This window comes from Tachyglossus aculeatus, chromosome 3 (assembly GCF_015852505.1).
Source record: "Tachyglossus aculeatus isolate mTacAcu1 chromosome 3, mTacAcu1.pri, whole genome shotgun sequence".
NCBI lineage: Eukaryota > Metazoa > Chordata > Mammalia > Monotremata > Tachyglossidae > Tachyglossus > Tachyglossus aculeatus.
Genome location: NC_052068.1, coordinates 7,379,537 through 7,391,632, shown reverse-complemented (window position 1 = coordinate 7,391,632; position 12,096 = coordinate 7,379,537). Strand labels below are relative to the sequence as shown.

General features: G+C 46.1%; 1 protein-coding gene across 14 annotated transcripts in view; it reads right to left on the bottom strand.

Moving 5' to 3' along the window:
• The window catches only part of JAKMIP3 (Janus kinase and microtubule interacting protein 3), a 199,181-nt gene that overhangs the window by 60,986 nt on the left and 126,099 nt on the right, over positions 1–12,096 (bottom strand). For 9 of the 14 annotated variants that reach the window (XM_038743751.1, XM_038743753.1, XM_038743756.1 and 6 more), the window contains 2 exons: positions 6,294–6,509; positions 2,667–2,786 (listed from right to left, as the gene is read on the bottom strand). In XM_038743751.1, the coding sequence (XP_038599679.1) occupies positions 2,667–2,786; positions 6,294–6,509 (336 nt within the window). The remainder of the gene's footprint in view (positions 1–2,666; positions 2,787–6,293; positions 6,510–12,096) is intronic. The other 5 variants (XM_038743754.1, XM_038743759.1, XM_038743761.1 and 2 more) reach the window with 3 other exon arrangements.

The following is a 12,096-nucleotide window of genomic DNA, read 5'->3' as shown; positions in this document are numbered from 1 at the left end:
GCTGGGGGGGTTACAAGGTGATCAGGTTGTCCCACAGGGGGCTCACAGTATTAATCCCCATTTTATAGTTGAGGTAACTGAGGCACAGAGAAGTTAAGTGACTTGCCCAAAGTCACACAGCTGACAATTGGCAGACCTGGGGTTTGAAACCATGACTTCTGACTCCAAAGCCTGGGCACTTTTCACTGAGCCATGCTGCTTCTTGATCTCTGCTTGATCAATTAGTGCATTCACTACTTCTTGGGTGCCTGGCTTGTTTTCTCCAGAATGTTCCTTGTGGCCAAGGAAAATGTTTACCTGCTCTTTCATACAGTACTTTCCCAAGCACTTAGAACTTAGAACAGCGCTCTGCAAACAGTAAGCACTCAAAAATGATTGAATGAATGAATGAAACACCTGTCCACGTGTTTTGTTTTGTTGTCTGTCTTCCCCTTCTAGACTGTGAGCCCGTTGTTGGGTAGGGACCATCTCTATATGTTGCCAACTTGTACTTCCCAAGTGCTTAGTACAGTGCTCTGCACACAGTAAGCGCTCAATAAATACGATTGAATGAATGAATGAATGTGCTCAATAAATAAAATAATGATGGCATTTATGAATCTATTGATCGGGTTAGATACACTGATTCCCCTTGCTGTTTGCGCACTTATTCTCTTCCAAACACCAGTAGCCCTTTCATACCACTTGACTTACACACTCATTTAACAATTACTCTTCCACAGAGATGCTTTTCCATTCTGTCTACTTGTTCTGCTTTGCTGTCTCCCCCTTCTAAACTGTGAGCCCATTGTTGGGTAGGGATCTTCTCTATATGTTGCCGAATTGTACTTTCCAAGCGCTTAGTACAGTACTCTGCACCCAGTAAGTGCTCAATAAATACGATTGAATTAATTAATTAATTAATTAATTAATAGAGTATGTGGCTTAGTAGAAAGAGCCGGGGCCTGAGAGTTAGAAGGACCTGGGTTCTAATTCTGGCTCCGCCACATGTCTGCTGTGGGACCTTGGGTAAGTCTCCTCTAGTCTGTGAGCTCATTGTGGGCAGGAATGTGTCAGTTTGTTGTTAGACTGTACTCTCCCAAGAGCTTAGTACAGTGCTTTGCACACAGTAAATGCTCAATAAAAACAATTGAGTGAGTGAATGAATGAATTCTCTTTCTCCTCCTATCTGCAAATAATTTTGTGTCTGTCTCCTCCTGCCAGATTGCAAGCTTCTTGAGGATACTTTGGGCAAGTCACTTTGCTTCTCTGGGCCTCAGTTCTCTCATCTGCAAAATGGGGATTCAATACCTCTTCTCCCTCCTACAGAGGTTGTGCATGGATCTGATTATCTGGTAATTCATTCATTCAATCATATTTATTGAGCACTTACTGTGTGCAGAGCACTGTACTAAGCACTTGGGAAGTACAATCTATCACAGTGTTTGACATATAGTAAGCGCTTAACTAATAGTATATTTCCCACAGCACTCATGTACATATAGATATATTATTTATTTATATTAACATCTGTCTCCCCCTCCAGATTGCAAGCTCACTGTGGGCAGGGAACACATCTACCAACTCTTTCTACTGTTCTCTCCCTAGTGCTTAGTACAGCGATCTGCACATAGCAAGCACTCAATAAATACTCCTGATTGATTGATTCTAAATCTATCATCATCTCCAAGGGCCTAGTCAGAGCAATGTTATTTATGAAGCACTCATTATGTGCCAAGCATTGTGTTAAGCACTGGGACAGATACAAGACGATCAGATCAGACACAGTACCACACCAGACAGCACAGTGTGGTACTTCATCTGATTGAATGATTGATTGAGAAGTACCGTGGCTTAGTCGATACAGCCCAGGTCTCGGAGTCAGAAGGACCTGGGTTCTAAAATCCCATCTCCGCCACATGCCTGTTGTGTGACCTTGGGCAAGTCACTTCCCTTCTTTGAGCCTCAGTTACCTCATCGGTAAAAATGAGATTAATAATAATAATACTAATAATAATGGTATTTGTTAAGCACTTACTATGTGCAAAGCAGAGAGTGAGCCTCAAGTGGGACAGGGACTGTGTCCAACCTAACTGACTTGTATCTATTCCAGTGACTTAGAACAGTACCTGGCACATAGTAAGTGCTTAACAAGTACCATAATTACTGTTATTATTATTATTAAGGCCTTGGGTTCTAATCCTGGCTCCACCACTTGACTCCTGTGTGACCTTGGGCATGTCACTTTGCTTCTCTGGGCCTGTTACTTTATCTGTAAAATGGGGATCAGGACTGTGAACCCCATGTAGAAACGGGACTGTGTCCAACTGTGGCTTAGTGGAAAGAACCCGGGCTTGGGAGGCAGAAGTCCTGGGTTCTAATCCCAGCTCTGCCACTTGTCAATTGTGTGACTTTGGGCAAATCACTTCAATTCTCTGGGCCTCAGTTACCTCATCTGTAAAATGGGGATTAAGACTGTGAGCCCCAAGTGGGACAACCTGATGATCTTGTATCTCCCCCAGCGCTTAGACCACTGCTTGGCACATAGTAAGCGCTTAACGAATACCATCATCTACCCCGGCACTTAGGAAAGTGCCCGTCACATAGTAAGCACTTAACAAATCCCCTAAAGGAAAACCAACTGATTATCGCTTGATAAACTGAATGACATGTGACTTGCTACTTACCAGTTCGTTTCTTTCTTCTGACAGTAGGGCATTTCGATCTTCCAGCTTCCTGATGATCGCGCTTAATTCGGCAATTTTCAGTTGGAAGCGGCGGGCGTCTTTCTCATCCAACTGCTGTTCCTAAAACAAAAATCAACTGCAAATAACTGGTCATCGACAGAGGCCACGCAGACGTTTCCGAACCCTCGGACCTCCTCTCTGTGACATCCGCCCCGTTCTCCCACCGCGTCCTCACTGGGGAATAGAGCGAGCCAAACTTCCAGGATAATGGAGCACGACACGTTGCGAGATGAGAAAGAGAAACTTAAGAGAGGAATGGAGGAGCGGCTGTGCAACATGCCGAAAGAGGAAGATGCAGAATTCAGATCCACAAATGGTGAGCTGGGAGACACGAGAAAAGCGTTGAAAACCTGTGCTGCATTTCCATGAGGGCCATGGTTAACCTGACAGTGTCATCTCACTTCCTGCAGCACTCAGGTGCATATCGGTAAATGATTTATTTATTCTGATGTCTGTCTCCCCCTCTGATGATAATAATGATGATATTCGTTAAGCGCTTACTATGTGCCAGGCACTGTACTAAGCGCTGAATGCAAGCTCACTGTAGGCAGGGAATGTGTCCACCAACTCTGCTGTATCATCCTCTCTGTGTCCAACCCAATTACCTTGTACCTATCCCAATGCATAGAATGGTGCCTGGCACATAGTAAGTGCTTAGGGAATACCATTATTATTATCATTATTATTATGATTCTCTCCCAAGCACTTAGTACAATGCTCTGCACACAGTAAGCACTCAGAAAGGGAACTCTTTTGTGGAAAGTAACTTCACAGAGAACTGTTTTTGTTGTTTGGAGCCCTGACAGGTTACCTCTTCACAGTGTGAAGCATCAATTTTCTATTTACACGGGTCTCTCTAAAGGCCACTGGGATTTGACTAAGCCTCCTTTTCCTTCTCTTCCACTCCCTTCTGCGTTGCCCTGACTTGCTCCCTTTATTCATCCTACCTCCCAGCCCCACACCACTTACGTCCATATCTGTCATTTATTTATATCTATTATCATCTGTGTTCCCCTGTAGACTGAAAGCTCATTGTGGGCAGAGAATGTGTCTGTTATACTGTTACAGTGGATTCTCCGAAGCACTTAATCCAGTGCTCTGCATACAATTTATTTATTATATCTGTAATTTATTTATTTACATTAATCTGTCTCCCCCTCTAGATTGTAAGCTCGTTATGGGCAGGAAATGTATCTGTTTTACTGTTATACTGTATCCTCCCAAGTGCTGAATACAGTGCTCTGCACACAGTTTATTTATTATATTTGTAATTTATTTATTTACATGAATGTCTGCCTCCTCCTCTAGACTGTAAGCTCATTGTGGGGAGGGAATGTGTCTGTTTATTGTTCTGTTGTACTCTCCCAAGTGCTTAGTACAGTGCTCTGCTCACAGTAAGCACTCAATAAATACAAATGAATTGAATGAAGTAAGCACTCAATAAATATGACCGATTGATTGACTCCTAAAAAAGGAAAACCTTGTTCATTCTGTCCCAGGATCTCCCTGGAGCTAATCCGGTAGTGTTACAGATACCTTTCGGGGAGAAGATGTGATTTTTATCCTTATGAACAGATAGGCGATTCAAACGAACCAACGTACTACATCACGGTGCTATGATCAGACCAAATGTGAATGCGGCCTTGGACTGAGAGGCAACAAGCCAGTGTCCGTGTTCTTAACAAAATCACTTAAGGTTCCTCATTCGACAGGGGCAGGAGAGGCGGGGAACGAACAACCAAACAGATTTGAGTTTCGGCTCCAGAGGGGCTGGGTTTCTCCCCTCCCCAAGAAAAACGTGGAATCGTTCAAGAGCAACCTCAATGAGGATCAACCGTGTGGGAAAGTGTTATTGTATGCTGCTGCCTCAGGAGGCTGAAAATCCTTCCTCTAATTAGCAGATTGAAGCAGAAGCAGAGAGATGGCAGAATCACACAGAAAGCTGTTAGAAAAAAAGTGACTTCAATGGAGTGCCAGAAAATCCTGTGTGTGTCATGAAAAGCATAGGACGTGGGAGGAGGAAGCCAAACTCCTAAAGGTCTCCTAAGAGATGCGCTAAATGACATACTGATAGCTTAATGATAACTCGTACTGCTCCTCTAGCCAGGCCTCTGGACTGAAAGCTCCTTGTGGGCTGAGATTATATCTAAGAACTCTACTGAATTTCTTTTTTTAATGGTATTTGTTGAGCACTTACTCTGTTTCAGACACTGTATTAACCTCTGGGATAGGTTCAAGCTAATCGGGTTGGACACAGCCCCTGTCCCACATAGGGCTCACAGTCTCCATCCCCATTTTCCAGATGAGGTAACTGAGGCCCAGAGAAGTAAAGAGACTTGCCCAAAGTCACACAGCAGACAAGTGGTGGAGCCGGGATTAGAACCCAGGTCCTTCTGTCTCCCCAGCCCGGGCTCTAACCACTAGGCCACGCCGCTTCTCCTTGCAGGGCAGTGGTCGTATCTATCAACTCTGTTGGATTGTACTCTCTCAAGTGCTCAGTACAGTGCTCTGCACACAGTAAGCACTCAATGACTGATGGACGACTCCCCCAAGTGCTTATTCTAGTGCTCTGCCTGTCTACTTGTTTTGTTGCCTGTCTAGTTGTTTTGTTTTGTTATCTGTCTCTCCCTTCTAGACTGTGAACCCGATGTAGGGTAGGGATTGTCTCTATCTGTTGTCGAATTGTACTTTCTAAGCACTTAGTACAGTGCTCTGCACACAGTAAGTGCTCAACAAATACGACTGAATAAATGAATACTGTAAGCGTTCAATAAATTCCACTGATAGATCAAGCGCTTTCATTTGACCAAAGCAAAATTTTACCTTGGCCACACCTCCAGGATGCCGAGAGCGGCAGGGGTTATTATCCCCATTTCCCAGATGAAGAAACTGAGGCCCCAGAGAGGTTAAGGCTACGGCCTCCTGCCTCCCCATCCCGTGCTCTTTCCATTAGGAGAACTGCGACAAGCGGTGGAGCCATTCAAACAGAACTCAGAGGTCTCAGGAGGAGGAGGGTGAACCATTAACCTGCTTTCCCTTGGAAAACTGTCTTAGCCAACTGGCAGAATCCCACTAGCTTCCCAGGAAGCCCGGAGTCCCCAAGAAGATGCATAACAATTGGGTGGGAAGCTCTGGTCACCGATAAACAATGGACCGAGACCGGCATTTACGCGACATCAGCCGCTAACTGGGGCGTGGAACGTGTACCCCATCTCGGTTGGATCTGTCCTCTCCCGAGAGCTCAGTGTGCACAGTAAGTGCTCAGTACATACCACTGATTGATTAACAGGTACGTCCAGAGGAAACCCAACAGCAACCAGCAAAACCAGTGGCCCAACCTCTCCTGAGGTGAAATTTGGTGATGGACTCTTCTACCCTCCCCAGGGGAAAGTCATTACATCCACCCCCAGAGGTGTTGATCACCTTTCTCCAGACTCCCAAGGGAAAGCTGTTGCTTGATGTGAGCTCATCAAGATGGGGATGGAAAGGTGGGGGACAGAGGGGTGGTGGGCGGGGAGGGCCCTCTCTTTCTGCCCACTTGGGATAAGACCACGAGAAAGTGCTTACAGGACTTCCTGAATGATCTGAAGCATCTCCAGAAGCACCCGGATAAGGAAGTTCCCTTTTGGGGCTGCTTAGAAGCCGATCAGACTCTTTGACCTGGGATAGTTGTTCATCTAAAGCCTCCTTTTGAAGCTGGAGTCTCTGAGCATGCCCGACTTGAACCCCTAACTCTCTTTCCAGCACGAAGACTGTTCTGTCTTTAAATTTGATCTCCTCCATCTACAAGGAGAACAGAACAGAATCACACACACGCAAGCAGGGTAGAGGTCTGGGGTTACCATAGAAACTGGGAAAGCATCATCAGGGGTACCTAGGCAACCACAACACAGACATTTTTATGGCTCTGAACTCATGTGACGGAAAAAAAGGAACCTTTGAGCAAAAGAAAAAACGTCAATGGATCTTTCGTTCAGCTTAGGGAAACTGTGTTGTTCCATTCTTTCCGATTAGACTTGATGAATCTGCTTTCGACTAAAGAGCTCACCGAAATAATTGAGTTTGTGTCCATTATTCCGAATTACAAGGGCCCTTAGATTATGCTTGGAATTACTGCAGTCGGAATCTTGCTACAAAATTCACCTGGCCTATGTCATCACCCTGGTGAGACACAGTCCTTTAAAAGAATTACCATGAGGTTAACTCCTTAGCCCATTTCTAATTTTCTGCCCCCAAACGTTTGACTATCAGGACACCCTAAGTGTATAGTTGACATGAAATGTGGAGCAAAAAGGATATGTTTTTCCCCAAAACAGCCTTTTCCATCTTTCCCAAATACGGTCACTATAAACCTCAGAATTCATCCTTTCCTGATATGATGATGGCATTTGTTAAGCGCTTACTATGTGCCAAGCACTATTCTAAGCACTGGGGGGGGGGGGAACAAGGTAATCAGGCTGCCCCACAAGGGGCTCACAGTCTTAATCCCTATTTTATAGAAGAGGTAATTTAGGCACAGAGAAGTGAAGTGATTTGCCCAAAGTCACACAGCCGACAAGTGGGGGAGCTGGGATTAGAACCCACGACCTCTGACTCCCAAGCCTGGGCTCTTTCCACTAAGCCATGCTGATCTTCGTCATCACAGTAGGCCATAGCTTTCCACAGAAGCAAAGTGTGATTCAGGTCCGAGAGCAGTCTGACATCAGAGTTCCTTTTGGCAGGGATCGTATCAACCGATTCTATTGCGCGGTACTCTCTCGACTGCTTAGTACAGTGCCCTGTACCCAGTAAGTGCTCAATACCTACCCCTGATCGACGGATAGCTTTAGACTAGGAGAGGATCAGGAAACAAGATTCCGTTGGGGATGGCAGCAGCAAATTTGAAGTTGCGACAAAATCATTTCGGCGCTGGAGTTTGGCGGTCAGGATGACCGCCTGGCAGATATCCAACTGCCAGTCACTTTCCCTCATGCTCATCGAGAGAGAAATGTCAGCCATCTAAAGATAGTGATAATAATAATAATGATGGCATTTGTTAAGCGCTTACTATGTGCAAAGTACTGTTCTAAGTGCTGGGGGGGGATACAAGGTGATCAGGTTGTCCCATGTGGAACTTACAGTCTTAATCCCCATTTTCCAGATGAGGGAACTGAGGCTCAGAGAAGTTAAGTGACTTGCCCAAGGTCACACAACAGACAAGTGGGGGAGCTGGGATTAGACCCATGACCTCTGATTCCCAAGCCCCTGCTCTTTCCACTGAGCCACGCTGCTTCCCTAATTTCCTCAATTCTTTGTTCCTAACCTATTTCCCGAAACTGTTATTTATTTTAAGATCTGTCTTCCCTGTACACGGTTAGCTCCTTGTGGGCATGGGACAGTGTCTAGCAATCATTCTATCAGTGGTATCCGACTTGTACTTCCCAAGCGTTTAGTACAGTGCTCTGCACACAGTAAGTGCTCAATAAATATGAATGAATGAATGAATGAATGGTATTTATTAAGCACTTACTGTGCGAAGAGCACTGTGCTCCATGTTTGTGAGAGAATGAACCCCATGTGGGACAAGGACTGGGCCTAATCTGATGACTTTAATCTACTCCAGTGCTTAGAACAGTGTCTGGCACATAGCACAAACAAATACCATTAAAAAAATTACTATATGGATCTGTATTTGAATATGATCAGTCTAAGTCCAGTGTGAAGTATTGGCCAGGATGTATCTAATTTAATCTCTGGGAGACAAATCATTCATTTATTCATCATTCAATCGCATTTAGTGAGCGCTTACTGCGTGCAGAGAAATGTACTAAGCGCTTGGGAAGTACAAGTTGGCAACAGATAGAGATGGTCCCTACCCAACAACGGGCTCACAGTCTGGGAAGGAGCTGTTATTTGCTTGTAGTGCATTCATCCAACCAGTTTGCGGAATTATTGCTGAATTGTACTTTCCAAGCACTTAGTACAGTTCTCTGCACACAGTAAGCGCTCAATAAATACGACTGAATGAATGAATGATATAACAGAGTTTGGTAGACGTGATCTCTGTCCACAAGGAGCTTACAGTCCACAGGGGGAGACGGACATTAAAATAAATGACAGGAGAAATAGTAGAATATAAATCTACTTACATAAATTCTGGGGTGAATATCAAATAATAATAAGGGTATTTGTTAAGCACATACTATGTGCCAAGCACTGTTCTAAGCACTGGGGGTAGATACAGGGTAATCCGGTCATCCTACATGGGGCTGACAGTTTTAATCCCTATTTTACAGATGAGGTAACTGAGGTGCAGAGAAGTGAAGTGGCTTCCCCAAGGTCACACAGAAGACAAGTGGGGGAGCCGGGATTAGAACCCACATCCTCTGACTCGCAAGCCCGGGCTCTTTCCACTAAGCCACACTGCTTTTCAAAGTGCTTAAGGGGTCTACAGCCAAATGCGCAATTGAAACGGAGAGGAAATATGGGTTTTTGAGGACTGGGGAGATAATAATAATTGTGGCATTTGTTAAGCATTTACTATGTGCCAGGCACCGTTCTAAGCGCTGGGATAGATACAAGCTAATCAGGTTGGACACAGTCCCTTGTCCCACACGGGTCTCACAGTCTTCATCCCCATTTTACAGATGAGGTCACTGAGGCCCAGAGAAGTAAAGTGACTTGCCCAGTGTCACACAGCAGACAAGAGGTGGAGTCAGAATTTGAACCCAGATCCTTCTGACTCCCAGTATGCGGTTTATCCACTAGGCCACCCCGCTTCTCTAGATAGGGACTGAATGCTTTTTCAGAAAAATGACCCAGCCAGCAGAGTGAAGGATGGACTGGAGTGGGAAGAAATAGGATGCAAGAAGACTTTAAGCCCATTGTGGTCAGAGATTGTTTCTCGTTATTGCTGTATTGTACTTTCCAAGTGCTTAGTACAGTGCTCTGCACACAGTAAGCACTCAATAAATACGATTGCATGAAGGAATGAAGGTCAGTGAAGAGGCTGATGTAATCAAGGTGGGAAATGATGGATTTTAGAGCTGTTTTGAAAACAGAACGGAAATGATTTCATGACAGATTTAACATGTGGGTTGAATGAGACAGAGGAGTAAAGGATAATGGCAACGTTACAGGCTTGTGAGACAGAAGATGTTGGTGTTGTCTACAGTGATGAGAAACACACGGAAAGGTGAGGAGTTCTCCCCCTCTCGACTGTGAGTTTGTTATGGGCAGGAATGTGTCTGTTTATTGTTATACTGTACTCTCCCAAGTGCTTAGTACAATGCTTTGCACACAGTAAGCTCTTAATAAATATGACAATGAATGAATGAGTTTGGATTGGGACAAAATATGTTTGAGGTGTCGGTAGGACATTAAAGCAGAGAAGCAGCGTGACTCAGTGGAAAGAGCACGGGCTTTGGAGTCAGAGGTCACGGGTTCAAAGTCCGACTCCGCCACTTGTCAGCTGTGTGACTTTGGGCAATCACTCACTTCTCTGTGCCTCAGTTACCTCATCTGTAAAATGGGGATGAAGACTGTGAGCCCCCCCGTGGGACAACCTGATCACCTTGTAACCACCCCAGCGTTTAGAACAGTGGTTTGCACATAGTAAGCACTTAATAAATGCCATCATTATTATTCATGTAGAGGTGTCCTAACCGCAGGAGGAAACGTCAGCCTGCAGAAAAGAATCAGAGGACAGGGCTGGAAAGACCGATTTTTTTTATCGCAATGATTAAGCACTTACTACGTACCAGGCACTATACTAAGCACTGGGGTGGATACGAGGTAATCAGATTGGACACGGTCCCTGATCCACACAGGGCTCAGAGTCTTAATCTCAGAGTCTTAATCTCAGAGTCATTAACAAAATTAAATCCATCAGGTCCGACCTCCCCAAAGTCTCTTCCCCCCTTTCTCCAACCCCCCGGCTCTCAACACTGTCTGCTACTCTCCCATCCTTCCCAGCGGTATCCTCAGAGGAACTCTCCTCCCTCCTCTCAAGTGCTACTCCGGCCACCTGTGCTTCTGACCCCATTCCCTCTCATCTTATGAAATCTCTCGCTCCATCCCTTCTCCCCTCCTTAACTTCCATCTTCAACCGCTCACTCTCCACTGGTTCCTTCCCCTCTGCCTTCAAACATGCCCATGTCTCTCCCATCCTAAAAAAACCCTCTCTTGACCCCACCTCACCTTCTAGTTATCGTCCCATATCCCTCCTACCATTCCTTTCCAAACTCCTTGAACGAGTTGTCTACACGCGCTGCCTAGAATTCCTCAACAACAACTCTCTCCTCGACCCCCTCCAGTCTGGCTTCCGTCCCCTTCATTCCACGGAAACTGCGCTCTCAAAGGTCACCAATGACCTCCTGCTTGCCAAATCCAACGGCTCATACTCTGTCCTAATCCTCCTCGACCTCTCAGCTGCCTTTGACACTGTGGACCACCCCCTTCTCCTCAACACGTTATCTGACCTTGGCTTCACAGACTCCGTCCTCTCCTGGTTCTCCTCTTATCTCTCCGGTCGTTCTTTCTCAGTCTCTTTTGCAGGCTCCTCCTCCCCCTCCCATCCTCTTACTGTGGGAGTTCCCCAAGGTTCAGTGCTTGGTCCCCTTCTGTTCTCAATCTACACTCACTCCCTTGGTGACCTCATTCGCTCCCATGGCTTCAACTATCACCTCTACGCTGATGACACCCAGATCTACATCTCTGCCCCTGCTCTCTCCCCCTCCCTCCAGGCTCGCATCTCCTCCTGCCTTCAGGACATCTCCATCTGGATGTCCGCCCGCCACCTAAAGCTCAACATGTCGAAGACTGAGCTCCTTGTCTTCCCTCCCAAACCTTGTCCTCTCCCTGACTTTCCCATCTCTGTTGACGGCACTACCATCCTTCCCGTCTCACAAGCCCGCAACCTTGGTGTCATCCTCGACTCCGCTCTCTCATTCACCCCTCACATCCAAGCCGTCACCAAAACCTGCCGGTCTCAGCTCCGCAACATTGCCAAGATCCGCCCTTTCCTCTCCATCCAAACCGCTACCCTGCTAATTCAAGCTCTCATCCTATCCCGTCTGGACTACTGCACTAGCCTTCTCTCTGATCTCCCATCCTCGTGTCTCTCTCCACTTCAATCCATACTTCATGCTGCTGCCCGGATTATCTTTGTCCAGAAACGCTCTGGACATATCACTCCCCTCCTCAAAAACCTCCAATGGCTACCGATCAATCTGCGCATCAGGCAGAAACTCCTCACCCTGGGCTTCAAGGCTCTCCATCACCTCGCCCCCTCCTACCTCACCTCCCTTCTCTCCTTCTACTGCCCAGCCCGCACCCTCCGCTCCTCCACCACTAATCTCCTCACTGTACCTCGCTCTCGCCTGTCCCGACA